Source organism: Eutrigla gurnardus (assembly GCF_963514095.1).
Source record: "Eutrigla gurnardus genome assembly, chromosome: 3".
Taxonomy (NCBI): Eukaryota; Metazoa; Chordata; class Actinopteri; order Perciformes; family Triglidae; genus Eutrigla; species Eutrigla gurnardus.
Genome location: NC_139917.1, coordinates 22,111,732 through 22,138,415, shown reverse-complemented (window position 1 = coordinate 22,138,415; position 26,684 = coordinate 22,111,732). Strand labels below are relative to the sequence as shown.

The 26,684-nt window shown below is 39.6% G+C and overlaps 3 protein-coding genes across 3 annotated transcripts in view; all 3 read left to right on the top strand.

The window, feature by feature from the left end:
• The window catches only part of tbck (TBC1 domain containing kinase), a 32,928-nt gene extending 24,327 nt beyond the window's left edge, over positions 1–8,601 (top strand). The window contains exons 24-26 of the mRNA XM_084006171.1: positions 3,168–3,331; positions 5,904–6,063; positions 7,789–8,601. Coding sequence (XP_083862297.1) covers positions 3,168–3,331; positions 5,904–6,063; positions 7,789–7,899 — 435 coding nt within the window. The 3' untranslated portion in view covers positions 7,900–8,601. The remainder of the gene's footprint in view (positions 1–3,167; positions 3,332–5,903; positions 6,064–7,788) is intronic.
• A 181-nt stretch (positions 8,602–8,782) lies between these two features.
• On the top strand, positions 8,783–14,972 carry LOC311011080 (hydroperoxide isomerase ALOXE3-like). The gene is made up of 15 exons (XM_084005802.1): positions 8,783–8,883; positions 9,041–9,222; positions 9,386–9,590; positions 10,119–10,200; positions 10,402–10,524; positions 10,618–10,721; positions 11,067–11,233; positions 11,372–11,515; positions 11,990–12,193; positions 12,345–12,431; positions 12,535–12,704; positions 13,175–13,296; positions 13,440–13,540; positions 14,052–14,222; positions 14,414–14,972. The coding sequence occupies exons 2-15, from the start codon at positions 9,073–9,075 to the stop codon at positions 14,591–14,593; spliced, it is 2,010 nt and encodes a 669-aa protein (XP_083861928.1). The 5' UTR covers positions 8,783–8,883; positions 9,041–9,072; the 3' UTR covers positions 14,594–14,972.
• A 3,600-nt stretch (positions 14,973–18,572) lies between these two features.
• Positions 18,573–26,226, top strand: LOC311011079 (hydroperoxide isomerase ALOXE3-like). Its single transcript, XM_084005801.1, has 14 exons — positions 18,573–18,736; positions 19,047–19,251; positions 19,376–19,457; positions 19,618–19,740; positions 19,886–19,989; positions 20,250–20,416; positions 20,577–20,720; positions 22,020–22,223; positions 22,376–22,462; positions 22,573–22,742; positions 23,580–23,701; positions 23,827–23,927; positions 25,074–25,244; positions 25,402–26,226. Exons 1-14 carry the CDS (start codon positions 18,584–18,586, stop codon positions 25,579–25,581), a joined length of 2,013 nt encoding a protein of 670 aa, XP_083861927.1. The 5' UTR covers positions 18,573–18,583; the 3' UTR covers positions 25,582–26,226.
• Positions 26,227–26,684: the final 458 nt, after the last annotated feature.

Sequence of the window (26,684 nt, the reverse complement as noted above, 5' to 3'; positions counted from 1 at the left end):
CATATCATGTCATGACATTTTTCTGAAGAAACTCAGCAATATTCAAAAATGTGGGCTGTACACCCACCCATCTAGCAGTTATTTTTACGTTTTTACGTGTACAAAGAAGATTAGCATTAGTGTGTTGTTGTAACAACTGTGTAATTGGTGTATACCTGCTTGAAAGGCAGTAATTAATCTCTAAAGCATTCCTTAAAGCCCATCCCCACTGTTTCTGTTTCTTGTTTATTGAGACAAATGTAGAAACAACTCCCAAGGACGATAAACTGGAGAAAGCACTTATTTATCAGCAGGTTTCCCATTCTACTCGTGTCCTCTTTTATTCCCCCTCCATTTGCTTTAGTAACTCCCTGCATGAGACAAGAAGCAAATTGTATTTCATGTTAACCAGTATACATCTACAGTACACTATTGATTAATGCACACACATGAAAAACAGCCACATGCTTGCTGTAAAAAAAATCCTGCCGGCTTAGACACAATCACTGCTTTTACAAAGAAGCGCGCGGGGCTGTCACTTACTTTGTTTTGCCACAAACAGCAAATATGTCACTTTCCAAGCAGAAAAGAAAGGTGGACTGGGAACACAGACTGTCTCAAGAAAGATGGACATTGCAGTATTTTTTGTGGAGTTCAGTGGAAATGCTACGTGCCTGATATGTAGGAATACAAAGGAATACAATAGAAGCGTCATTACTCGTCTAGACACGGAGAGCAGTATGAGAAGTAGAAGGGAGAGGAGAATGTTGACATGGCCCTCCTATGAGATGACAATAAAATCAGTGGCCCTAAGTCCATTTGAGATTGAGACCCCTGCTGTACAGGTTACACTTGAAATGAATGCACTGCACCTCCAGGTGCAGGCTTTTTGCCATCAGGCTTGGGTGGTTTTGAATGCAACTCTGCTGAGCCTGGTTCCCATGTAGTTGATCCAAGATTTCTCATCTCAGCAGAAAATGTAGATACCGTATGTGTAACATATCTCAATGTGGGCAATACGGTATTACACAACACAAAAGCAGGTGCAGAGTGTAGATGCTGGGCTGTTGGGAAGTATCGATCTGTTTGTTCTGCTGCTGGGGGGGGCATTGACATGCAGGAAATTACCAATTCAAGCTTGCATGTGTTCCCAGTGACGGGATGTTAATTACACTTACGCAACGTCGACGAAATCAAATGTATTCAGCTTACATATCGTTATCGTGTATCGCATCTTTTTAGTTACTTAATGGATGCTTTTAAAGAGATTCATTACTTGAAATTACATTTAAACCTACATTGTTTTCTTTCAGCCTTCGTTACAAATAGAGCTTACACTACAACCCAGTGCACTCGTGATTTTTCAACAAATTATTGCTCTCAGTTTGCTAAAATTTGCAAAAAATGTGCATCTGACCTCAAAGAGTTCATATTATTCATACAGCAACAACAACACAAATCCTTCCTTGTTCTGTGTCTTCAACATCATTTGAAATGTTTTTACTGTAGTAAGTAGTTGATTTGATTTTTATAGTTGTTCTGGATGAATGTGTTGGTATTTATATGTTGATGTGTGCTTGTATATTTGTCTGTATACTTGTTAGTGCATAGAGGCTATGTTATGTAGTTGCTCCATATAAATGATTGACGAGGTTTTAGTTTCTGCTGACAGTTCTGTGTTCCAAGGAATGCCATCAAGGATGAATCAGGCATAAATCACACCTTTCATCACGTCATTGTTTAGTTAACAATGTAAAGGAAACCCTGCCAAAAACCCACGGCACACCCCTCTCTCCTGAAGCCCTTGTGTTGATTTGAACGTTGCATAAAATGTCAAAACTGGTTTTCGTTTAATCACTATAATCAATCGTTCTATGCAGTTTATGGGAGAGGTCAGGTGTTTGGTCACACCCTGGTTTGCTCTCAAGAGGAGTTCACTAGAATCCCACTTTTATTTCGTTTGGGCCTCGTATTAGAGCAAACGGTGTTGTTTTGATTGAAAGTTACTTCTTCTTTGTAACAAACCAAATGGTTGGCCGTGGAGGTAAGAAATTATGAATAGTAGATCCTAGCTTTGCTTGTGCTCTATTGTGTTGCCCAGAATAGCTGTCGTCAAGCTCTCCGTTGTAACTCACAAGAGCAGAATAGAGTCATTTGTTGAAAACAATGCACCTTTCTAAAAAATGTCCTTTCTTTTCCCATTCCAACTCTGTTGATGCAGCGAAGTGCAGTTGCATGCATTAAACATATCCATACGAATCATTACTATGGAGAATTGAAACCGAGATATAGTCACAAGTGAAATCTGATACCTATAGGAAATAAACAGGCTATGATTATTTATGAGTTGCAGAAAACAAAAACCCAATAGTACCGGGATGTAAAGTTTTTATCTCAGGTGAAATAAATAAATACATACATATTTGGAACCATTTTTGGACGTATTGTTCAGCTAGCCAATGGAGTAAGCTGCTCCCAAACATTTTATTTCATGGATGGCAGGGTTTTGGCTACCTGACATGCAGTCGGCCCGTCAACGCGGTGTGCTGAAATTCGTAGATAACGCTTTAAGTATTTCTCCCTTGTTTGATTTGCATATCAATGAATATGTGTCAGATTGCTTAATGACCACTTTCTTATGACTAGACATTTGTTAGTTTGTTTTATTGCAGGGGGTCAGGGCGTCTGGGAATCATAGAGTATTACACTTGCTCAGCAATTGCAGAGACCAAGGTTCAGTCCCCGACAACCATGCCTCTGGCTCGGTGCTTTAATGAACCCATTTGGCAGCACATGTGGAAACGGGACCATGTTCCGGTCACTGCTGCTGGGCATCTGTGCTGCTCTCTGAGCTGTAATACTGTTTTCATGGGAATACGTGAGGCAATTCTAAACCCCAGTTAGTGTGACAAACTATTTCAAGAGGATGGTGTCAAATATTGATTTAATACAGAGGGGATTCAGTTTACGTAGAAGGCATTCAGGCCTAATCGCTGTTTTCCTGGTTTTAAAGAAGCAACAGTATCCAAACTGACACTATTCTTCCTGTCTCACTTTGAGTCACTTTCCAATGATTACTCATCCAAATTCCACCATTCAAATTGTATTCAGAAATTCTCCGAAAGCCCTCACTACATTTTTCTCCCCTCGTCTTCACCTGATCTCCTGTGATTTTTCTTTTCTTGTAGTCTCGGGAGCCGCTGGCGCTGTGTGACCTGAAAGCAGAAGTATCCCCGAGGATCTCGGCTGAGGACTTAATCGACCTCTGTGAGCTGTCATTGGCCGGGCCCGCCAAAAGGACCAAAGCCGGAAAGCCCAAAATCATTGCTGTCGACATCCGCAATGTCGAGGAGTATCCTTACTCTTTCTGAAATGTACCTGCCAGTCCCTTCTCCTTGTAATGGTGGTGTTTTAAACATTCACAGTCATAAAAGGCTGGAAACACCAACCTTTATGTCGAATTGTGTAGAAGTTACTTTAGGGGGGATATGCGACTCAGCTGAGTGCTGTTTTTATAGTGACGTCTGATGCCACTGCTTTAAGGGCCATGTTACACAAGTAAAGATGTGTTGTCCGACCATGTCAGAAATCAAAAGCGTTTATATATTTTCCCCAAACGGCTACACCGAAAGGCTGAGTGAAAGGCTGTCTGTCAGGTGGGGCAGGAATGAATGGGAGATGCAATAACCTCCCATACTGCTGAAAGACATTCATAGCGTTGCACTCGTAACAGAATAAGTGACAGAAAAAGTTGTGTAAGGAATGAAAAAATAGAGAACTAGAAATATAAGTTCATTTCAAGCCTTTTGGCCAATCCGACAAGCTCTTCTGAAGAAGTACATTTGCAAAAATGTATTAGCAGACAGGACAGGACAGGTTGGGTTTATAAGCTGTTTGAGCTCCTTGAAGCATCATTGGACCATATCTTTACTTCTTTACACACCTTTTGAAAGAGCCATAAAAAAAGTATTTCCTCTCGTCCAGTCATAGGTCTAATATCTGTAAACAGATTCTGTATTCATATGCAGCGTCCGTCTGTAGACAAGATTTTGGCATTGGAAGCATTTTGGTTTTCACAGCTGAATCAAGCTGGTTCGTTTGAGGTCAGAGTGCACGTCCTTGAGTGATTGTTTGCAGCTTGTTCTTGTCATGACGGCACCTGTTTGGCACATGTGGCATGCATGTGCCACCTAACGTCTGAAATGTTCTCTTTTAATAGATTTAACTTGAGGGTATTTTGGCACAAAGGCACACAGAAACTAATATGTACACGGATACATGTTCATGCAAGAAGCCTTTCTCATCACTGTCACCTTGCTTATCTCTCGACCCGGTGACAGCACTCTGGCACTGCAGACAGAGAGTGGGAATTGAACCAGAAATGCCAAGAAAGTTTGTGCCAGTGCCATTCCCATCTAATGCAAGCAGGAGCACATTCAGGTTGGATGATCTACTTGAGTCTGACAGATTCTGCAACACTGAGTCAAACCCAGACTGCCCCCACCGCGTCCTGCAGTCTGAACGATGGGAGCATCAAAGCAGTGGAGATTAACTTGTGAACCTGAGGAGTATGCATTCTTCTGGCCTTTCTGCTATGGCCAAGTTTCTTTTATCACATTGATATATTTTTGAGGGTTTTCGTGTGTGTGTGTGTGTCTCCAGAAGTGGTAATTTAGATTTTGTTTTCAGACAAACTCTAATAAACAATAAAAAAAAACACACCAGATGAGCTTCAATGTTAGAAAAGCAGAACAAAAGGCTGGTTTCCATTCACTCACATCAGTGTTGGTCTTCCAAATAAACACATTCCATGTAAATCCCTTAGAATAACAATGAAAATGTTACTGCTTGCCACATACAGTAGCATCTTAAGCCAACTTTTTCGTGCCGCTACACAAACTTACAATGTTACATAAAGAAATGAATTTTGCCAGATGGGAAGATTAAATGTATTACTAGGAGTTTAGTAGCCCAGAAATCCCTGTCGGGACAAAATGCGGAGGAATCGAAGGATTGAGCCTCACCATTCAGATCAGTGGGATGGTAAAAAGCTACGGGGGTTAATATATCAGGGATAAGTGGATAAGCAAGGGTTTTCCTCTGGCCAAATTCCTACACGAGCATCCTGATAGACGGAGGCTCCTCGGGCTAACTCTCATGGACAAAAGGGATTTGACCACTTTCACAGGATTTGGCAACCCTCGTTCACCTTTATTGTGATCTCGGGCAAAGCTCTGTCGTGGGTTCCTGCGGTCACAGAAAGTGGATTAAATTCTGTGGGGTTAATCGGAACACTCCATTTGGCTGTCTAGGTACCTGCCGGTTATTCTCTGCTGCCATGTGCCTCTTGTAATTCAAAGGCTAAATGCACCACAATGGGATCTGTCAGCTTGTGGATTTTGCATTGCATTATGTAACATACCGACTCTGTGTTTTCTTTCAGCAGTGGGTTTAATGTGGTTAGCCATATGACTGAGAAAGGAGCACCACTTGTCTTAAGATAAGCAATTATGTCAATAGCTATGCTCTCAGAAATAGGAGAAGTCCTTTTCTGAAGAGTTATTGTTCCATTACATATCACTTGAGGGTTGTTCACTGTCTCTGTGCTGATACTCACTCGGTTTTCCAGCAAATCCCTCGCTAAGACACACAATTTCTCTTTTCTTTCCTTTTTCCCTTTCCTCTCCTCCTGCTGACTCTCTCATTCCATCTCTTATACTGTTCTTCCTGCTCCTCCCTTCACTTAACACCATGTTTTTCCTGCTATCTTGAAGCTTGTGTTGCCTACATTTTGTGCTTGATGTCCGCCTTATTTCAGAACTGGCTTGAAATGTTTTATACTGTTGATAAAACAAGGTTCTCCTTCGACCCAGGCAGGTGCCTTACCTGTTCAAAGTTGTGACCCTTAACCCTTCTGCCTCCAGCTTTGGCAGAGGCCATATTTCTGGCAGCATCAACGTTCCCTTAAGCACAGCTTTCGGGCCTGAGGGCGAGCTGGTGCAGTGTCCTGCAGCAGGAATCCTGCAGAACTACAGAGGACGTGTTATTGTGATCATTAGCCACGCCATGAAAAGCGCTGCTATGGTGAGAAAGCAGTTGCACCCATATACACTTTTTTTTTTTTTTAATATAGGCAGACATGTCGTACCATTACTGTTTGAAAGTGCATTAGAAATATTGAGAGAACAGCAGTTAATGCAGGTGTAGTGCAGATAATCGAGGGTAATCTTCTCCTCCTGGTGTTTGTTAAAGGGCTCTGTGCTTCTAAATCCCCAGATTCACTCGGTTTATTGTTGTAGCAGAAAAGGGAAAAACTGAGCACACTTTAATGTATCTTTATTTATCCCACGTAAAAACCAATGCAATATTCAACGTTATTGCATATTTTCATAATATCGTGCAGCCTAGTCCCAAGTCTTGTTAACATAAGAGATTTTGCTCACTAATCCCCCATATCCAGACGTCTGTCTTGTCAAATCCACAGCAGTTTGAAACCCTGGAAATCCTCAAGTAGACATACATCTTTGTGTAGTTGAAAATGACTGCCTTGTTTAACAGCTACTCTGGTTGAGTTTTGGTTGGGTACAAAAACTATAGTAGTGTATAGGTCTGATAAAAACAATATTTTAAAAGTGCCTTTGCCTCTTTTCCAAATGACTCTAGGACCTTAGACGAGGATGAAACTGTATTCTACATAAATCATTGTCTTTGACATTTCAGTGCATAAAAATAACTTTACTTGCTCCAGTGTAACAGAACAGAGAATTATATTGATCATTATAAATTCTCCTTTTGTGCTCTCTTTGGAATAAATTAGCCAAACTTAAATTAAATAAAAAAAACTCAGCAGGGATATTGCTTCAGGCAACATCCCAATTTAGAAAAGATGCCCTCCTTCCATATGCTGGAAAGTCAGAAGAGGGAAATAAGTAGTTCTCCTTAATTGAAGCGACACGAATCCTGCATTTTTTAAAGGGAGCAGAGGAAAAAATATCTGTTTCTATCCTGGTGAAAAAGGGATTCATCTGTTGAGAGACAGGAGTGTATATACAGCTGTTTGTGAGCTGTATATGGCTCACGTCATCAGAGCGTGTCATAGTGCTACTACTTTGATCATCGCATTCTTTAAAACATTAGTACATTTGTGTTGTTCCACAGCATTAGTGCTATTTTGTTTCTTTCATCATCACATCATATGATGATGAAAGACCGCTCCACACTTGAAATTCCACATCGGAGGTTCAACCTCAGTAATTCATCAGACCTTTTAGTCGTGCGGGTCACAGCATTAAAGGTCGATAAAAGGACTCAATTGTGCTTAAATGCCATCCACATCTCTGTGCTCCACACCAGTGGCATTGTCATTAACTCTGTGGCAAAGCAATGAGTCCACCCCTCCGTGAGCTCAGGCTTCACTGTACACCTTTAACATTTAAACCCTGTTGGCATTCAGAAGTCAGCCGTACGCTGCATGCTAAGTTTCCATGTGGACATTTCAGCCGGTTGGATCAGAATATATATTTTTTTAACTGTACCCTACAAAAGTGTGTGAGCAACGACCCAAGCAGAAAAGCTAACGTGTCCGACGTGTGAAAAAAATGTAGTGAATGAATCTGGTCACTGAATCCATTTTTTTTTTTTTCTTCAAGTTTATTACATTTATGTACATTTCTAGCACTTTGATAAGCAAACAGGCTTTGCTATAAAATATGTGATGTCATGTTGGCTTGCAATTCCTTGATGGAATAAAAATAATTGCCTTTAATTTATATATATATATATATATATATATGTATATTTTCCCCCCAGTTTGCTGCACACCTGGTCAAGGTAAATTTCCAGCGGGTTTGTATCCTGGATGGAGGGATCAACAAGCTGAAGCCCACTGGACTCCTGACTGTTCCCTCCCCTCAGATCTGACCGCTACCTCAGCTTCACACCAACAACAGGGAGGAGTGCAAAGACTGTACATTGCATTTTTAGCTGATATTGAAGCAAAGAAACACATTTAGATTCTAATTAAATTGCGGTACAAAAATGAAAAACTGCATTGAAATAATCTCCTTCTTAACCCAGTTTGACTTCATCACTAAACTTAATTTTATTTTATTATTTTCTTTTTCAAAACAAGAGCGACTGAATCCATTTTATTTTTCTGGGACAACTGCTCTGTGTTTTAATAACTTTGCACTGATAAATTGAGCTGTCTGCGACCAATATAAATATCTTGATGTATGTCAGCCTGTCTGTTCTGAGCCAGTTGATCTAGGGAACAGTGTTATTTACTCAGTGGCCACTTTATTAAGTCCACCAGTGTGATCCAATTGTTCTGCCAAAGTCTACTTTTATGATGTCTATAATGTTCTGTTTTTTGACACTGTGAGAGAGGTAGTGTTATGTTTTAACATTGACAGTCAGTGGTGGCGTTGAAACACCTCTCATTATAGTCCAGTGAACAATAGATCAGTGATTTGTGCATTTGGTGATTTCATAAATGAACCTTTATCTTGTTTACCTATCACTGATTTGTCTGTACTTTAAATTGCATTGTATGTATTTGCCATGTCATAAAAATTGGTTGCAACCATGTTACAGTTGTTATAATAAAACTATCTGAAGAATAATCTGGATAAACTGTCTCAGTGTTTTCTAATGTGTTTAATTGACTGTGATAGTCTCGTGTACGGTGGGAACGGTGGGAACGTTTTCATGGAAGAATAGCAATAGCAATCCTGCCCTCGTCATTATTTCCCCAAGGGCAGTAGTTGTTCATACATGTCCAACATTTCGTCTGCAGTGCTGACTTTGCTATTCTAGACACTCCCATAAACCTGCTTGTATAAACAGATGAATCCGTAGTGATTTCATCAGTTCATCGGAGGGACTTCTTGAACTCATTAACAGGTAAGATGGATGCAAATTTAATGTTTGTTTTCATTTTATCTTTTGCCAGTGCCATTTTTATTGTGATGCCAGTTTTTAATGTTGTTGGGGGTTTTTTTGCACCCTTGATGTGAGGGATGATCTTGTGACAGTTGAACAAATATATGCCGCCTGGTAGTTTCCAGGGTTCTTCTGCTTTCCAGTGTGAAGATGGTGTGTTATGAAGTGACAGTGTCCACTGGGAAAGACCCCATTGCCAGCACCTTCAACAACATCTTCATTAAGCTGGTGGGCACAGATGGGGAGAGTGAACGCCAGATTCTCTTTGCCCTCTTACAGGCGCCCTTCATCCCAGGAGCAGTAAGTCTAAAATAACCATCTTAATGCATAGCATGCTGCCTAGACTTTTCCGTTATGGACTCAGAATATTTATGTTATAGTATCAACATATTTTAGGAAGTTAAGTAACTAAATAAACCAAATTTAATACAAATTTCTAAGCCATTGTCTGTCATTCCTCCAGGTGTCCAGTTTTTCCGTTTGCTGTCCTGCCTCCATTGGAAAGCTGGTCCTGATAGAACTTGATAAACAGCCTTTTTTTCTGTTCGCCCAAGACAATTGGTTCCCTGACAAGGTGGAAGTGAAATCTCCTGAGGGAGATATCTACAAGTTTCCCATCTACCGCTGGATTGATGACGGTGAAGTGCACCGCTTCAGAGAGGCAACAGGTTTGTGGAAATTAGCTTCTCTGACATTCTGTCATTATTCACACAGAAGACCTTAAAGGTTGAGTAGGTAATTCTATTCAGAAACACTTTCTGTTATATTACTTGAAATCCTTGTAATATATCGATAGCAATGAATACATTAAATGCTCTGACATTAAACATTTTCTTTCAAATGTCATCTGTGGTGGTCGTGGGACTGTAAAAATCCTGTCCAACCAAAAAAAGTAGAGCCGGAGAAAATAATTGGAGGGTCTGCCTGTTTGTCAGCGCTTACTTCCTGATTGCAGTCTGCTGATCTCAAGCACTCGTTTGGCGTCCTGGGGGAGTGGCTTTGAACAGAGGTCTGAACGAAGGGGGCGGGACTTTTTCTGTTCGGCGATGCGTTCAAAGTTTATGTTTTTTCCAAATTACCTGCCTTTAGAGAAAGTCCAGTTCTGCAAGCTGGTCTATGAGGAGACTAAAAGGTAAATGAATGCCAACACAGTGTACGTCAACAATTTTGAACCTTGTTATGGTTCTTTCTTCAAGCTCTGAGAGACTTTGAAGACAACCATCATCTTGGAAGGTACAGTCGGGAGGAGGAGCTGATTGAGCGAGAGAAAGAGTACCGGTGAGTGCACATTCTGACTGTATGCACCCAAAAATGAATCCATCTAAACCTCTTTGGTTGAATATATTCATGACATATACTGACAAATTAATGTCAGTATATAATATGATATTGTATTGTTTTTTACTATATGTTGGAAAGTATTTTATCCATGCACGTTCCAAATGAAAACCAATATACTGGTATCTTTCGTTTCCCCAGCTGGGATGTGTATAAAGAGGGATTACCCCACTGCATGAAGGCAGAAAATGCATTTTCTCTGCCTTGTGAGGTCCGCTTCTCCTTCGTCAAGAGCAAAGAGTTTGTCTTCACTGCTGCCACTGGGTGAATCCTCATATTCATATCTATCTATCTGTGCAACTACCTGTCTATCAAAGCAACGTCTTAATAAAGTGACTCCATGCTTTTGTTTTCTAGGCTGTTGGAGCTACAGCTGAAAGGACTTGCTGATCGCAAGGAAAACTGGCCTGACTTTGATTCTATCGATCGGGTCTTTTGCTGCAAACGGACTCAAATATCAGGTACATATGTGAGATAAACTATGAGATTGTCCCGTAAATGTATCTTCTCTCTCATATATATATAGTGCAGCTTCTACTACAAGAATGATTCTGAGGTCCAGAAAGACTGCAGATATACTATATAGTGTCTTTTCCAAGCTTATTCAGGAAGTGTTTGAGAAAACTAGTGTTTAATTGCACCCAATCAAGACTCTGACCCAACTAGAAACGGTGTCCAATCATGTCGGCCACTGCATTCTGTGAACACATTGTTTCCTGTTCTCCAGATTCACATGCAGTGTGCCGTTAAACTGACAGTGATAGAGTAAGATTTTCTAGCTTACAGTATAACTGTTCTTTTTCCAGAGTACGCCCAGGAACATTGGAAGGAGGATGCTTTTTTTGGCTACCAGTATCTAAATGGTGTCAACCCCTTGTCGATCAGACGTTGTTCAGCTCTGCCCAGTAACTTCCCTGTGACGGATGACATGGTCTGCCTCAGTGGTCAGGGGAGTCTGGCAGATGAAATGAAGGTGAGTGTCTTGACTTTGTTCAACCTCAGGGTTAAAATCATGTTTTGCCCTATTGCATGTTGCATTTTGAACAGCATATTCATTTCATAGTCACACTTTCTTCATGTGAGTGATCATCCTCACTAATATTTCACACAGAAAGGCAACATATTCCTGTGTGACTACAAACGTTTGGATGAAGTGAAAACAAACACCATCAATGGGAAGATACAGTACTTGATGGCTCCCCTTGTCCTGCTCCACAAAACACCTGATGATCAGCTGATGCCAATTGCTATTCAGGTGAGATTGGCACTCATAGCTAATTGTAAAGGTGTAAGTTATTGTGAGTGATTGAAGTGAGTGAACTATCATTCAAATGGTGAGATGTAAATACCCTCGCAAAAGGAAGCGCCCACCTAACTGAAAACGTATTGAAGCGAGATTATGGGTTCTTTACCAGTAGGAAGTACCATGCCAAGTATCTAGATAGCAGCTATGAATTATCTCAGCTAGGCAGGTCATTTATTCCTGTTTAGTTCCTCACGTACCCATGTCCAAATTTGACAGGCTAAAAGGTTGCAAGTCAACTCTTTATCAAGCACAAGATCACAAATGTGCCTGGCAGGAGAAACAGGGAAGTGTTTCCTTTTGAGAAATTAGACACACAAGCCTTGATGTATGTACATAAAAGAACTACAGAAAATTCTTAGTCACCACTACCGGTGATGAATGGAATGGATTGAATGAACCACACAGCCCTTCCTTCTCCTGCAGCTGAAGCAGACTCCAGGAAATGACAACCCCATCTTCTTTCCTACTGATTCTGAGTACGACTGGTTGACCGCCAAGATTTTTGCGAGGAACGCAGATTTCAATGAGCATCAGCTCAATGTTCACCTGCTGCGCACTCATCTGCTGGCCGAAGTTTTTGCAGTGTCGCTGCTGCGCAACGTGCCCATGGTGCATCCACTGTACAAGGTAGCTGGAAGGGGGAATAGTGCACTTTTACTCATTTTTGTATCTTCCAAAGCTGATGAATGTTTTAGTGTGTACATAGTTTATAGAATAATTAAGATGTCTGACTTTGTTAACATGTAGTGTTGCTAACAGAGTTCCCTCTTCCCCTCAGCTCCTCATACCTCACACTCGCTACACTCTGCAGATCAACAACTTAGCTCGAGCCGCTCTAATATCTGAGACTGGATTTTTCACACTGGTACGAAAAGATACAAACTCAGTAAATCATCATCTAAAGAATGTTTTATTTTTTATGTATGGTATCTCCAATTATATTCTTTACATGTTTGACTGTTTCCTAGTTTACATCTTCTGGTGGAGAGGGTATGTTCACAATCCTGAAGAGGTCGCTGTCCTCAATGACCTACAGCTCCCTCTGCATACCAGACGACATTGCTGAGCGTGGGCTGGAGGCTGTGCCCAACTTCTACTACAGGGATGATGGACTCAAGCTTTGGAATATCATCCAAAGGTAGTACAGATGTCCTGATAGTGACAATATGAGCCCAAGCTAAGCCTTCCCAATCAATTTTTTTGTCAAGTTGTTTTGTCATTTAACTTTATCAAGAGTCTCCCAAAGGTGCCATATTATACTGTTTTTCTCAATTCCACACAGCTGTCAGAGGTCCAACAACACTGTATTCGATATGCATTGCCCCAAACCCATCCGTGGTCCTGAATTTCAGCTGTCTAAAAGTACATCTTAGTCTGAACAGCCCCTAGGAGCGCCGTTGTACCAGTGGGTGGGCTTCAGAGACCATGCAGGAATCGCTTGTTTTCCTCATTCTGGGAGTTGACAGGCTCAGGGAGGACCCGTTTATAGGTGTAGAGACCAGAGAAAACGTGTTTTTCACAATACGGGACCTTTAAACAAAAGATGTGATGTTAAAATTTAGAATTCATATAGTAATCTATTCTATATTATATCCCCATTTCTGGAAGGTTTGTGCAGGGAGTGATCAGCTTCTACTACAAGAATGATGCTGAGGTCCAGAAAGACTCCGAACTGCAAAAGTGGATTTCAGACATTTTTGAGCATGGATTCCTGTCCCAAACATGCACAGGTGGACTTTCAAGAAAAACTCAACCTTAATGATGTTAAATGTGCACATTTATGTGAAATGTTTTGATCATAATGCAAACTCAAGGCAATCTTAATTTTGTCATCTAGACATCTTTAATACAGTTTATTCCCTCTAATTCTCAGGAATCCCACAAGCCTTAACCACCGTGGCTGAGATGGTCAAGTTTGTCACCATGGTGATCTTCATTTGCTCAGGACAGCACTCGGCTGTGAACTCTGGACAGGTGAAGCCTTTTAAGTCAGCTATAACGTTGCCATTTCTTCTGAAAGGCATTAATGGGGGCATTTTTTTCTGAAGCTGGAGAAACACCGACAACCTAAAGAAGAGTCTACAGCCATGCTGGCAGGTCTGAGAGGCTCCACGTAGGCGCAGTGATGCTTTCAGCTAAATGCAACAAATGCTTACATGCTCACAAGTATAGTGTTTCCGAACATCACACTCTTCGTTTACCAAGTCAGCATGCCAACATTTGGTAATTAGCAAAAATACAAACAATTCAGCTGAAAATTGTAGATACTTTGCCATGAAAACCACAAATGTTAACTTCATGATGGCAGATATTAAAGCCAGTGTTTCACCAAAGTCATAAGGGTTCATCCTCTGGGGATCATCAATATCGTTGTTTCGTGGCAATGCATCCAATAGTTGTTGAATTCAGTGTGGACCAAAGTAGTGGAGCGACTAACATGGCTTCAAACAGTATTAATCATCTGTCAATCATGTATTTCTCACAGTATGACTACGGTGGCTGGATGCCCAACACTCCAATCACTCTGCAACTTCCTCCACCGACCACGAAGGGGACCACGAGCGAGGCCACGATGCTGAAGACATTCCCCGACATCAACGCAACAGTTCAGGGAATGTCCACCATATGGCTGCTCAGCAAGCAGTCCTCTGACTTTGTAAGTAGCTTCATGAAACATTAATTACACAAATCGCATTTAAGTTGTATGAAGCAGGTTGAAATCATTAGAGTAAAAATACCTTCTTTGAGCCACTGGAAGATCCTGTTCATCATAAATCATTAGTTAATGTTTGATAAATATTTGAATGTTGGCGGGGACATTTTTTTTTAATAATGTATCATCATCAGGTGCATCTCGGCCAGCACCCGGAGGACCATTTCAGTGAGGAGGTCTCCTGCAAGCTGATAAAGGTTTTTCAAGAGGAGCTACAGGTGTTGAGTACAGAAATCACAAACAGGAACAAGACTCTGGAGATCCCGTACAAATACATGAATCCAGGAGAGCTAGAAAATAGCGTGGCCATTTGAATAGAGAAGGTGTGAACTCCTCAGCTGTTGCATGTATCCAGCTTTATATTAACAAAGGGAAGCAGGGATGCCAGCGTGGAAAGAAACTATTGCCCATGATCATTATGTGCTGATATACCATTTTGAGGTGGTGGTTAAAATGCAATGATTTAAATCATTTATACATTTTAAGTCTTCTGCTTTGTTTCCCTCGAATAAATGGCGCTTCTTATAAAAAAAATGTGTAAAATGCAAAATATAAAGCTGCTTGGAGAAGTTTCTTAGAAACACATGTATCTGTCATGCACTTCTCGATCCTCATTGGATATTGATTTGTTCTTTTCTGTCTGTAATGATTAAATGTTTCAATTGTTATTAATAAAACTCAACTCAATATGGATTAATTGTGTAGGCGGATGTTTCTTCTCTCTTGTTCCAGCATTTAATTATAACTATTATTTTTAGTTGAATGTGATGATCTTACATTCAAGCTTTTTCTTTCATCAAATTAACTGGCGCTTCCTTAAGACATCATTATTTCCATCAGTTTCCTCTCATTTTGAAGTGCAGTAATTAATCATAAACGTCCACCAGACGACTGAAGATGAATCAGTGTTGACCTTTATGAAGAGTAGTTCATCAAAGGAACGTCTTGGTCTCATAAACAGGTAAAAGACATAATTCATGAAATAAGAAATTAGGCTTGAATAGATTGGTGAGAAGAAATGTTAATGTTTGTTGTTATAATATCTTTCATGAACGTCATTTTCAATGTTATGCCAGTATTTTTAAAGGGTTTTCTTTTGCACTCAGGATCATCTGACCGTTAACTTAATCAGTGTTGAGAATGGTTGTGATTTTTCGGTCATTTTTGAAGTGACCGTATTTCCTTGTATTCTTGCCACTGCCGCCACTTTTAACGTCTCCATTGAGCTGGAGAACGAGGAATACTTTTGTTTTCAAGGCTGGCAGAGCTCCAACTGAAAGGAATTTCTGATTGGTCTGATATTGATGCTATCAATCGGGTGTTCTGTTGCAAAAGGGTTGACATTTCAGATCGTATCATAACAGCATAATTAATGTCATTATAGTACGTCTTACTGTATTCATTCTGATTTTAAACTATTCAATTTGACACTGTAGCAAAAGAACAATACTATTGTTTTTGTTCCTGCTATAAACTATTAGATTATACTGAATAGTTTATTGGTAACATATAATTGCACACAATTTTTACTCTGACTTTGAAAATAATAATATCAGATGCCACTATCTAAATGGTTTCAACCCCACATTGATCCTTCGGTGCCCTGATATTTAAATTAAGAGCCTTCTCTAGCTTATATTCTCTAATGTGACTCAGTTGGTTTTCTCCAAAAGGACTTCTTTCAACAGTCAATGTGTTTTCAACCTTTTCCCCTTCTTTGGCTTTTTAACGGTTTCCTTGAATGATTTTTTTCAGTTACGCCATCTTAATGCAATTTCCTCTGACCACCTCGTGTTGAAACATACGCTCACTGCTGGAATTTACGGGGCCACTAAAAACAGCTCCAAGAGATCCGTTGCCAGTTTGTACCAAAGTTATCAAACATAGGTGTAGTGTGGTCTAAATTAAATAGTAATAACAATTGTCATTGTTATGCAACAGAATGGCAAGGGGCAGATTTTATTGCACTCCAAACTAACTGTCGTCTTCCAAATAACATTGAACATATTACTTAATGAAGTTTATTAGCCATTCAGAATGCCATAGAACATTCTCACATATGAAGTTAAAGCAAAATTGAAAATAAAATGCATCAATCATCATCCAAATTAAATAATGATCTGCAATTAAAATGCACAATTATGAAATTATCGTCATGATTGAAAACATGATTTGCTCTCTCTCATGGAGCAATAATATTCAATTCAATCTTCTGAGAGATTAGAATGCTCCCAGAAGCAGTCAGTGGATATTAAATTAGCTGAAGGACCCTTGCTGGGCTCATAAAGCACCTACATACCCCATCCCAGGACCCCCACTCTCAACATCAGCTCAAAGCTTGGGAACAGGTGGGCCCACTGGGCCAAGAATATTCAGAGAAAAAAGTCGCAAATTTACGAGAAGTTGGCGTGAGTTTATGAAGTTGCAAATGTATGAGAAAAAAAGTCTCAAATGTACGAGTTTTTAGAGTCATATATTTACAAGAAATAAGTAACTCACATGTTGTATATGATGAATGTGTATTATATTCTATATTGCTCTGTTTTATGCTTTGTCAAATTAGTAAGGTTAGTATTTTGTACAGTACATGACGAAGCTAACAACCAGCGTGTGACAACGCCTTGTTAAGGTCCTTAGGGTGACGTCTGTTGATGGTTATTGTTGATTTTATTTATAGAGGCCAAATTGTCATCTTACGGGTGGTAATTGATCGGACGGTTGGGCTAATATGCTAGCTGTGTTAAACAACAAGCAACCTTGAATTTGATATAGGCACAAGCACACGACTTCTTTCTATCGGCTATATGTACAGGTTCAACATTAAAATAATTTTCTAGTAGGCCTACATCAAAATAAAGTCTGACCTGTATGTAAACTTAAAGCTGTACATTTTTCTCGTAAAAAAATGCAACTTTTTAAAATCATTTTTTGTACTTACAATGGCCTATTGTAAATGATCCTGTCCTCGAGACATCAGAAACCAAACTAAATGTAATTCTCACAGAAAACACTCAAGTTATGACAGTTCATCCTGAGGTCAACATTGATATGTGAACCACATTAAATGACAATTTAACATTTCTCTGAAAACCAAGATATGAACCTGTCTTCAAACATATATTATTAATTATACAGTCAATTATTTGTCACAGTATGACTACAGTGGCTGGATTCCCAATACTGCAATGTCTCTGCAACCTCCTCCACCAACACAACAGTTAAGGGAATGTCCATGATGTGGCCACTCAGCAAGCAGTCCTCTGACTTTGTAAGTAGCCAAGACATCATGAAACATTAATAACAAAAATCACATTTATTTTCAATTTTGTGTTAAGTAAGTGGAAATGTCATGAGAGCAACCCTCTTTGAGCCACTGGAAAAATCCTGGTCAACTACGGCTGTACATAATCATCTATAGTCTGTGTTTAATCAACATCTTAATGTTTGTGGGGGATAAACACAATTTCCCTCTGAGGCAGTACCCTGTGCCTTATTTCATTCATTTTATTCCCTGCAAGCTGATTTTCAAGAAGTACTTCCAAGTGTTGGGTACAATAATCAGGCAGAAACAAGAGTCAATGTGGCCATTTGAATATCAGAAAGCGTGACAGCTTCATGATCCCTTTCTTTACTGATTCTAGTGGAAATTAAGTGGTGTGTGTAGTTGTTGTATGCTGATCAGTGATTTTTAGTGTTGTCTGATTGATTTTACTCTGGTGGAATCATACTGTTTTAAATCGTAACACCTTAAGTCTTCTTGTGTGTAGCTGGATATGTTTTGGTTTTGTTTTAGCATTTAATCACAACTAATATTTTTAATTGACTCACCTTTAAGGGCATAAAAGTGAGTCTGTCTTCATCGAAGGAACTTGCGCTGTGTTAAGACATCATTGTGTCACCTTCGGCTCATTTTGCAAGTGCCGTCGTTATTCTTACATGTCCAGCATTACATCACCGGGGATGACTATTTATCATCTTCAACACTCCCCAAAATAAAAAACTGTATAAAAAGGTGAATCAGGGTTGGCCTTTATCAAAAGAGCTGCTCATCGAACAAACTTCTTGGTTTCATAAGTGGGTAAGATTATTTATTTAATCAAATCAATTACATTTGAAACCATTACACTAGATAGTTAAAGGTTAAGGCATTAATGTCAGTTGATATAATATCTTTTGCCAATGTCATTTTGATTGTAATGCTAGCATTTTAAAATTGTTTGTTTTTGGGGGTTTTTTTGCACAAAGTTAACCCGATCAGTGTTGAGAATTTTTTTTTCTCCCCGTCACCGTCAGGATTTGTGAATATGGCGGATTATAAAATCACTGTATTCACTGGCCATCTCCTCGCTGCCACCACCTTTGAGAATATCTTCATTAAGCTGGTGGGCACAGATGGTGAGAGTAAACAGAAGTGGCTCAAAAGCATTAAAGGGGCTTTATCCTTCATCAAAGGAGCAGTAAGTCTTCAATGCACTTTTCTAAACATATACCACTAATTTAACTTGAGATAATTATATAAAATTTAAAGTTCAGAACCTGATGCAAATCCTCAACTCAGTATTATATGTGCAGCAACAGGATGTGTGCTGTTACTATGGCAATATTATTATTATATTTTATGCCGTGTGATTATGTTTCAATGTTTAACTTTGTCATCATTTCTACATTCAGTAGTTGTATGCTTATTTTTGGGATGTTACAGCTCAGTTCTTTGTTATAAAATACACTTTTTCTCTTTTATAAATGTTTTCATTGTCATTTCTCCAGGTGTCTAGTTTTACCGTTTCCTGCCCTGTCTCCATTGGAAAGCTGATCCTGATAGAGATTGAAAAAAAGCATCTCCCACTGTTTCCAGAAGACTCTTGGTTCGCTGAAAAGGTGGAAGTGATATCTCCTGAGGGAGATAACTACAAGTTTCCCATCTACAGCTGGATTGATGACGGTGAAGTGCACCGTTTCAGAGAGGCAACAGGTTTGTGGAAATTAGCTTCTCTGAAATCCTGTCATTATTCACACAGAAGACCTAAAAGAAAGTCCAGTTCTGCAAGCTGGTCTATAAGGAGGCTGAAAGGTAATGTTATGGTTCTTTCTTCAAGCTCTGAGAGTCTTTGAAGACAACCATCATCTTGGAAGGTACAGTCGGGAGCAGGAGCTGATTCAGCGAGAGAAAGAATACCGGTGAGCTTGTAGACATTTAAACCTTTTTGGTACACTTGGAAGTGTTTATTAAAATGGATTATACTATATAAATTGCAAAATTAAATTATTGAAGTCAAGATATACTAGTATTTATCTGTTCAAAGTTCCTCACCACTCTGCGCTTCTCTACTTTTCCCAGCTGGGATGTGTATGCAGAGGGAATACCCCACTCCATAGAGACAAAAGACATCTTTTCTCTGCCTCCTGAGGTCCGCTTCTCCTTCACCAAGACTACAGAGTTTCTCTACACTGCTTCCACTGGGTGAAGACATCAAATTCTGTCACATCTATCTATCTATTTATCTGTCTGTCTGTCTGTCTGTCTGTCTGTCTGTCTGTCTGTCTGTCTGTCTGTCAAAGAGATTCAAGGCTTTGTAATAAATTGACTCCATGCTTTTTTTTTCTAGGCTGGTGGAGCTAAAACTGAAAGGACTTGATGATCGCAAGGAGAACTGGCCTGACTTTGATTCTATCGATCGGGTCTTCTGCTGCAAACGGACTCAAATATCAGGTACTATCATGGTAGTTTAATGAAACACTTAATACTGTATGCAGTATGTCCAGCTGTATTATTTCAGATATATACCTGTATTTCTACCATAGCTGAAGAACATTCTAATTGTTTTCATTACACATCTAGTATTTAATTGCACCTAATCAAGACTCCAAGAACCAACTAGCAACGGTGTCCAATCATGTCAGCCACTGCATTCTGATGAGATGAGATGAGATAAGATGTTCTAGCTTACAGTATAACTGTTCTTTTTCCAGAGTACGTCCAGGAACATTGGAAGGAGGATGCTTTTTTTGGCTACCAGTATCTAAATGGTGTCAACCCCATATTGATCAGACGTTGTTCAGCTCTGCCCAGTAACTTCCCTGTGACTGATGACATGGTCTTCCTCAGTGGTCAGGGGAGTCTGGCAGATGAAATGAAGGTGAGTATCTTGACTTTGATCAATCCCAGTGTCATAATCGTATTTTGCCCTATTGCATGTTGCATTTTGAACAGTATGCTCCTCTTAATTATTCATATCATAGTCACACTTTCTTCATGTGAGTGACATTATGTCCCATCCTCACTAAAATTTCACACAGAAAGGCAACATATTCCTGTGTGACTACAAACGTTTGGATGGACTGAAAACAAACACCATCAATGGGAAGATACAGTACTTGATGGCTCCCCTTGTCCTGCTCCACAAAACACCTGATGATCAGCTGATGCCAATTGCTATTCAGGTGAGATTGGCACTCAAATATTGCTAATAGTAGGGAGTATTCACTCACCCATCCAAATAATTGAAATCAGGTGTTCCAATCACTTCCATGGTCACGGGTGTATAAAGCAAGCACCTAGGCATGCAGACTGTTTCTACAAACATTTGTGAAAGAATAGGTTGCTCTTAGGAGCTCAATGAATTCCAGGGTGGTACTGTGATAGGATGCCACCTGTGCAACAAGTCCAGTCGTAAAATTTCCTCGCTCCTAAATATTCCAGTCAACTGTCAGTGGGATTATAACAAAGTGGAAGCGATTGGGAACGACAGCAACTTAGCCAAGAAGTGGTAGGCCACGTAAAATGACGGAGCGGGGTCAGCAGATGCTGAGGCACAGTGCGCAGAGGTTGCCAACTTTCTTTAGAGTCAATCACTACAGACCTCCAAACTTCATGTGGCCTTCAGATTAGCTCAAGAACAGTGCATAGAGAGCTTCATGGACGAGTCTGGGTTTGGCGGTTGCCAGGAGAACGGTACTTGTGTGACTGCATTGTGCCAAGTGTAAAGTTTGGTGGAGGGGGGATTATGGTGTGGGGTTGTTCTTCAGGAGCTGGGCTTTGCCCCTTAGTTCCAGTGAAAGGAACTCTGAATGCTTCAGCATACCAAGAGATGTTGGACAATTCCATGCTCCCAACTTTGTGGGAAGAGTTTGGGGATGGCCCCTTCCTGTTCCAACATGACTGTGCACCAGTGCACAAAGCAAGGTCCATAAAGACATGAATTAGAGAGTTTGTGCAGGCCAGTCAAGTTTATCCACACCAGAGTCCTGACGTCAACCCAATAGAATACCTTTGGGATTAATTAGAGCGGCGACTGAGAGCCAGGCCAGACCTTAGAAATACGCTTCTGTAAGAAAGGTCAAAAAGTCCCATAAACACACTCCTAAACCTTGTGGAAAGCCATTCCAGAAGAGTTGAAGCTGTTATAGCTGCAAAGGGTGGACTGACGTCATATTAAACCCTATGGATTAAGAATGGGATGTCACTTATGACTTATATGCAAGTCAAGGCATGTTAGCGAATACTTTTGGCAATTAGTGTATGTGAAGAATGTGTATCAGAATAATATTCAAAGTATTTTCATTGTAATTTCCAGAGCAACTCACTTTTCCCGCTGTCAAAAAGGTGAGAATTTAAAGCATTGCTGTCTGTAAAAGTGAAGATGGCAGCTGTTCTCAAGTTGATCCTGCTTTCTGGGATCCAACTAAATTAATATCAGAGTCTCTGACGAATGAACCACACAGCCCTTCCTTCTCCTGCAGCTGAAGCAGACTCCAGCAGATGACAACCCCATCTTCTTTCCTACTGATTCTGAGTACGACTGGTTGACCGCCAAGAGTTTCGTGAGGAGCGCAGAGTTCAACGAGCATCAGCTCAATGTTCACCTGCTGCGCACTCATCTGCTGGCTGAAGTTTTTGCAGTGTCGCTGCTGCGCAACGTGCCCATGGTGCATCCACTGTACAAGGTAGCTGGAAGGGGGAATAGTGCACTTTTACTCATTTTTGTATCTTCCAAAGCTGATGAATGTTTTAGTGTGTACATAGTTTATAGAAGAATACATAATGTCTGACTTTGTTAACATGTAGTGTTGCTAACAGAGTTCCCTCTTCCCCTCAGCTCCTCATACCTCACACTCGCTACACTCTGCAGATCAACCACTTAGCTCGAAACCTTCTAATATCTGAGACTGGGGTTTTCACAAAGGTATAAAAAAAATCAACACGCTCAGTCATATATTGCCAAAAGAATGAGTTATTTCCAGTATCTTGCACAGTGTTTTGTTTCAACTACATTCCTTACATACTGTTTCCTAGTTTGCATCTTCTGGTGGAGAGGGTATGCTCACACTCCTGAATACATCGCTGTCTTCAATGACCTACAGCTCCCTCCGCATACCAGACGACATTGCTGAGCGTGGGCTGGAGGCTGTGCCCAACTTCTACTACAGGGATGATGGACTCAAGCTTTGGGATATCATCCAAAGGTAGCACAGATGTCCTGATAGTGACATTAATAGCCAAAGTTCTGCTCATTCTACTAGCTGACTTATATTCTCTAATGTAACTCAGTTGGTTTTCTCATAACAGACTTCTTTCATCAGTCAAGCCACAACATGTCTTTTAGGCTTCCCCTTCTTTTGGCTTTTGTAACAGTTTCTTTGAATCATTTATTTCAGTCACTCCATCTTAACGCATTTTGCTCTGAACACTTCATGTTGAAACATTTGCTATTTTGAAGCTGTGAGGGTCAAACAAAAGGAACATTTCTTGTTTCTGTCCATGAGATGAGTTGCCAATTTATTAAGTCTGCAGTTCAATAGATAAAACTAGAGTGGTCTAAAATAAAAACTCTCAAATGGAAGGTTTTTAGTAGCACAAAGTACTGAATGTTTTTATTATATAACACTGCCAACCCATTTTAGAAAAAGGCAAAACACACCTATATTTGAACTGGTGCAGTGTTAAGCACTGTTGGCACACAGCAAGAGGGGCCCGGGTTCAAATCAGGGTGCCTTCTGTGTAGAGTTTTCAGATGTGGTTGATTTATTGTTTATTTGCCCTTTTAAATGTCCACACTGTGAGGTTGAGATGAAACCACAACTAATTGTTTTTACATTTCTATTTTGTATGACCTAAAACAAAATAGTTACAATGTGTTAATCAAATTTAAGGGTGCTGGTAGGTATGCTTTTAAACCAAAAGTCAACCGCTTAGTCTTTTTTTTAGAGAGAGAGATGGCCTTTGAATTGTTTTACTGCATCGTGTATACAAATATAGAATTTAACTTATAATGTTTTCTAACTTATCCCCATTTCTGGAAGGTTTGTGCAGGGAGTGCTCAGCTTCTACTACAAGAATGATGCTGAGGTCCAGAAAGACTCTGAACTGCAGAAGTGGATTTCAGACATTTTTGAGCATGGATTCCTGTCCCAAACAAGCACAGGTGGACTTTCAAGAAAAACTCAACCTTATTGATCCCATACCATTATTATCAGAAGGAACAAAACATCAAATTACATTTTTATCACCTAGACATCTTTAATGCAGTTTATTCCCTCTAATTCTCAGGAATCCCACAGAGCTTTACCACCGTGGCTGAGATGGTCGAGTTTGTCACCACGGTGATCTTCATTTGCTCAGGACAGCACTCGGCTGTGAACTCTGGACAGGTGAAGGCTTTTAATTCAGTGATGATATTCCTATTTTTGCAGAATGGATTCATAAGGTTTTTACTGTCATCAAGTCTTTTAACACAGGGAAGTCACTAGGATTTAAAGACAGGGGGGCTTAGCCCCCAGGAGAAGCATACAAAGTATTTGCGCTTGCATGTTTTTAGTACTGTATTCCAGCTCTTAACAAGTTAAAAGCAACAGACATCGTCTTCTTCCATTCTTTTCTGTTGAAAGAGTGACTGTAATGTTAACTTTTAGACACATTAAAGCTGCATGCTTAGAACAGGCCCTGATTATGTAAATGTGTCTTAACGTGATACCACATCTAATTCCTCTCTCCATTAGATAAACTGCAGGTTTAAAGAATGTAATTTAATCACACCAATTACTGTCCTGTAGATTGGTTCAATCAGAGTGTGATTTTGCTCAGTCATGTTTCTGTCATAAAGTATACAGTAGAATAAACCATGACTGATTTTTAAGGTCACAGTGAAATCTGACAACATAAATATGAACTCTACCCAAATAACTGTATTTTATATTTCTGTATTTATTCCAGCAAAATGAGGACAGTGTCTTTAAAAAACAAAAAAACAAAAAGACAAATAGGCGTTTACAGAAATGCTTCTTTCTACAGACTATGATGCTATAATCCTTAAACTATATGTATACCCTTTCATCAGTATGAGATTATACTAAAAATCAAGACCAAAAAATAAACAGCCCCCCTAAAACAGGCCTGTTTTAACATAAACATCTTTCCCAATGCTAGCAGGTCTGTGATCACCTATATTCGCGGTTCCGCATGCGAACATGTGAGCATTAGCAAGCATTTGCTAATTAGCTCAAAACATTTTGAAGGTATTTGATCATAAAACAAAGTATTAGAGTAAAAATCCTGAGGTCAACATGAATGTGTGCACCAAACACATTTCTAAAGAAACCAAGAAGGTTGACCTCATGGTGGTACTACAGGAAAAGTCAGTGGAAAAGTCCTTTAGGATCCATCCTCTGGGCACTATGAATGTCTTTGTTACAATCCATATTTCATGGCAGTTCAACCAAGTATTTCAGTGTGGACCGACTGACATGGCGTGGCTTTCAAACAGTATTAATCATCTGTCAATCATGTATTTGTCACAGTATGACTACGGTGGCTGGATGCCCAACACTCCAATCACTCTGCAACTTCCTCCACCGACCACAAAGGGGACCACGAGCGAGGCCACGCTGCTGGAGACATTCCCCGACATCAACACAACAGTTCAGGGAATGTCCACCATGTGGCTGCTCAGCAAGCAGTCCTCTGACTTTGTAAGTGCCCAAAACATTCATTCCATAATCAAATTCAGTTGTGTAAAGTAATATGTCACTGAAACAAGAATAACCTCTTTGAGCCACCGATGAACAAAATCATCTGTACATGACCTTATCTTGCCACAGCCCTATAACCCTAACTCTGTTCCATCAGGTGCCACTCGGCGAGCACCCAAAGGACAACTTCAGTGAGGAGATTCCCTGCAAACTTCTAGATGCTTTTCAAGGAGAGCTTCAAGTGTTGAGTGCAACCATCAAAGTCAGAAACAACAGTCTGGAGGTCCCATACACATACATGGATCCAGCAATGGTAGAAAATAGTGTGGCCATTTGAATAGCAGAAGGAGTGAACTTCTCAGCATTTGGCTGAATTCAGTAAGGACTGCATGTTGTAAGTGACAGGCTATACTATAGTATACTACTACTATAGTGGGAAGAAAGTACTGCATGTGATCATTATATGCTGAATGATTTAAAAAAATACATTAAAAAATACAGTTTTTATCATAATCCACATCTTCAATTGTCTTCTGTTTGTCATTGAACATACCGGCACAAATGCATCTTTCATAAACAAAACAGGCCAATTTCGATTGCTTGCTCTCATTAGACTATTTTTAATATTTTTCTGTTATTTATTTATTTTATTCATTTTTGGACAACTCGGGAGCATGTTGTTCACAGATAATACAGCTACAGTTTGTTCTGTTACAGGTTTGTTTTCATTGTTTCCTTTGTCCTTCACATGTTAATCAAGCACAGTGCCAATAATAGTAAAAAAAAAATCATCAAAAATGTAACTTCTCAATTACTTGATGTGTACATTTGTACTCTCTCCGTGTGGTAATCTTTGACCACTGTCTTAAATGGAGGGCAGGTGCATCACTTCCTCGACGATTCCTTGGATTGCAACCTTCACATGTGGACAGATCTCACTTACAAATGTATCCTTCTCTTTCAATGTTATGTTTTGTTTTCAAAGTCCCTCAAAATGAAGGAAGAAGAAAAAAATAACAATAATAATAATCTAATATTAATTCAGAAGTCTTCTGAGAAATAAATCAGAGGAAACAATTCTGAGATTAAAGTCTGAAGTTGTCAAATTTTATTCTCAAAGTTCAGACTTTTTTTCCTGATGATTTCTGTTCTAAATAAATTCTGTTTTTAATTCAATTTTTTGTTCTTTATTCTGATATTAATCTCAAACAACTACAATAAAATTGCAATTTATGACTGATTAAGGTCAAGGAACAATGAAAATAAGCTGATAGTGTTACATTCATAATTGTATTGTCATCTGCATTTAAAATGTGTACTACAAAAATAATTAAAATCAACATAAGGCAAAAGTCAAAGTATATATTGATTTTGTAGTACTTGTAAAAGAAACCACTAATATTGATCGCTGCAATACTGATCTTCATAAGACGGTGCAAA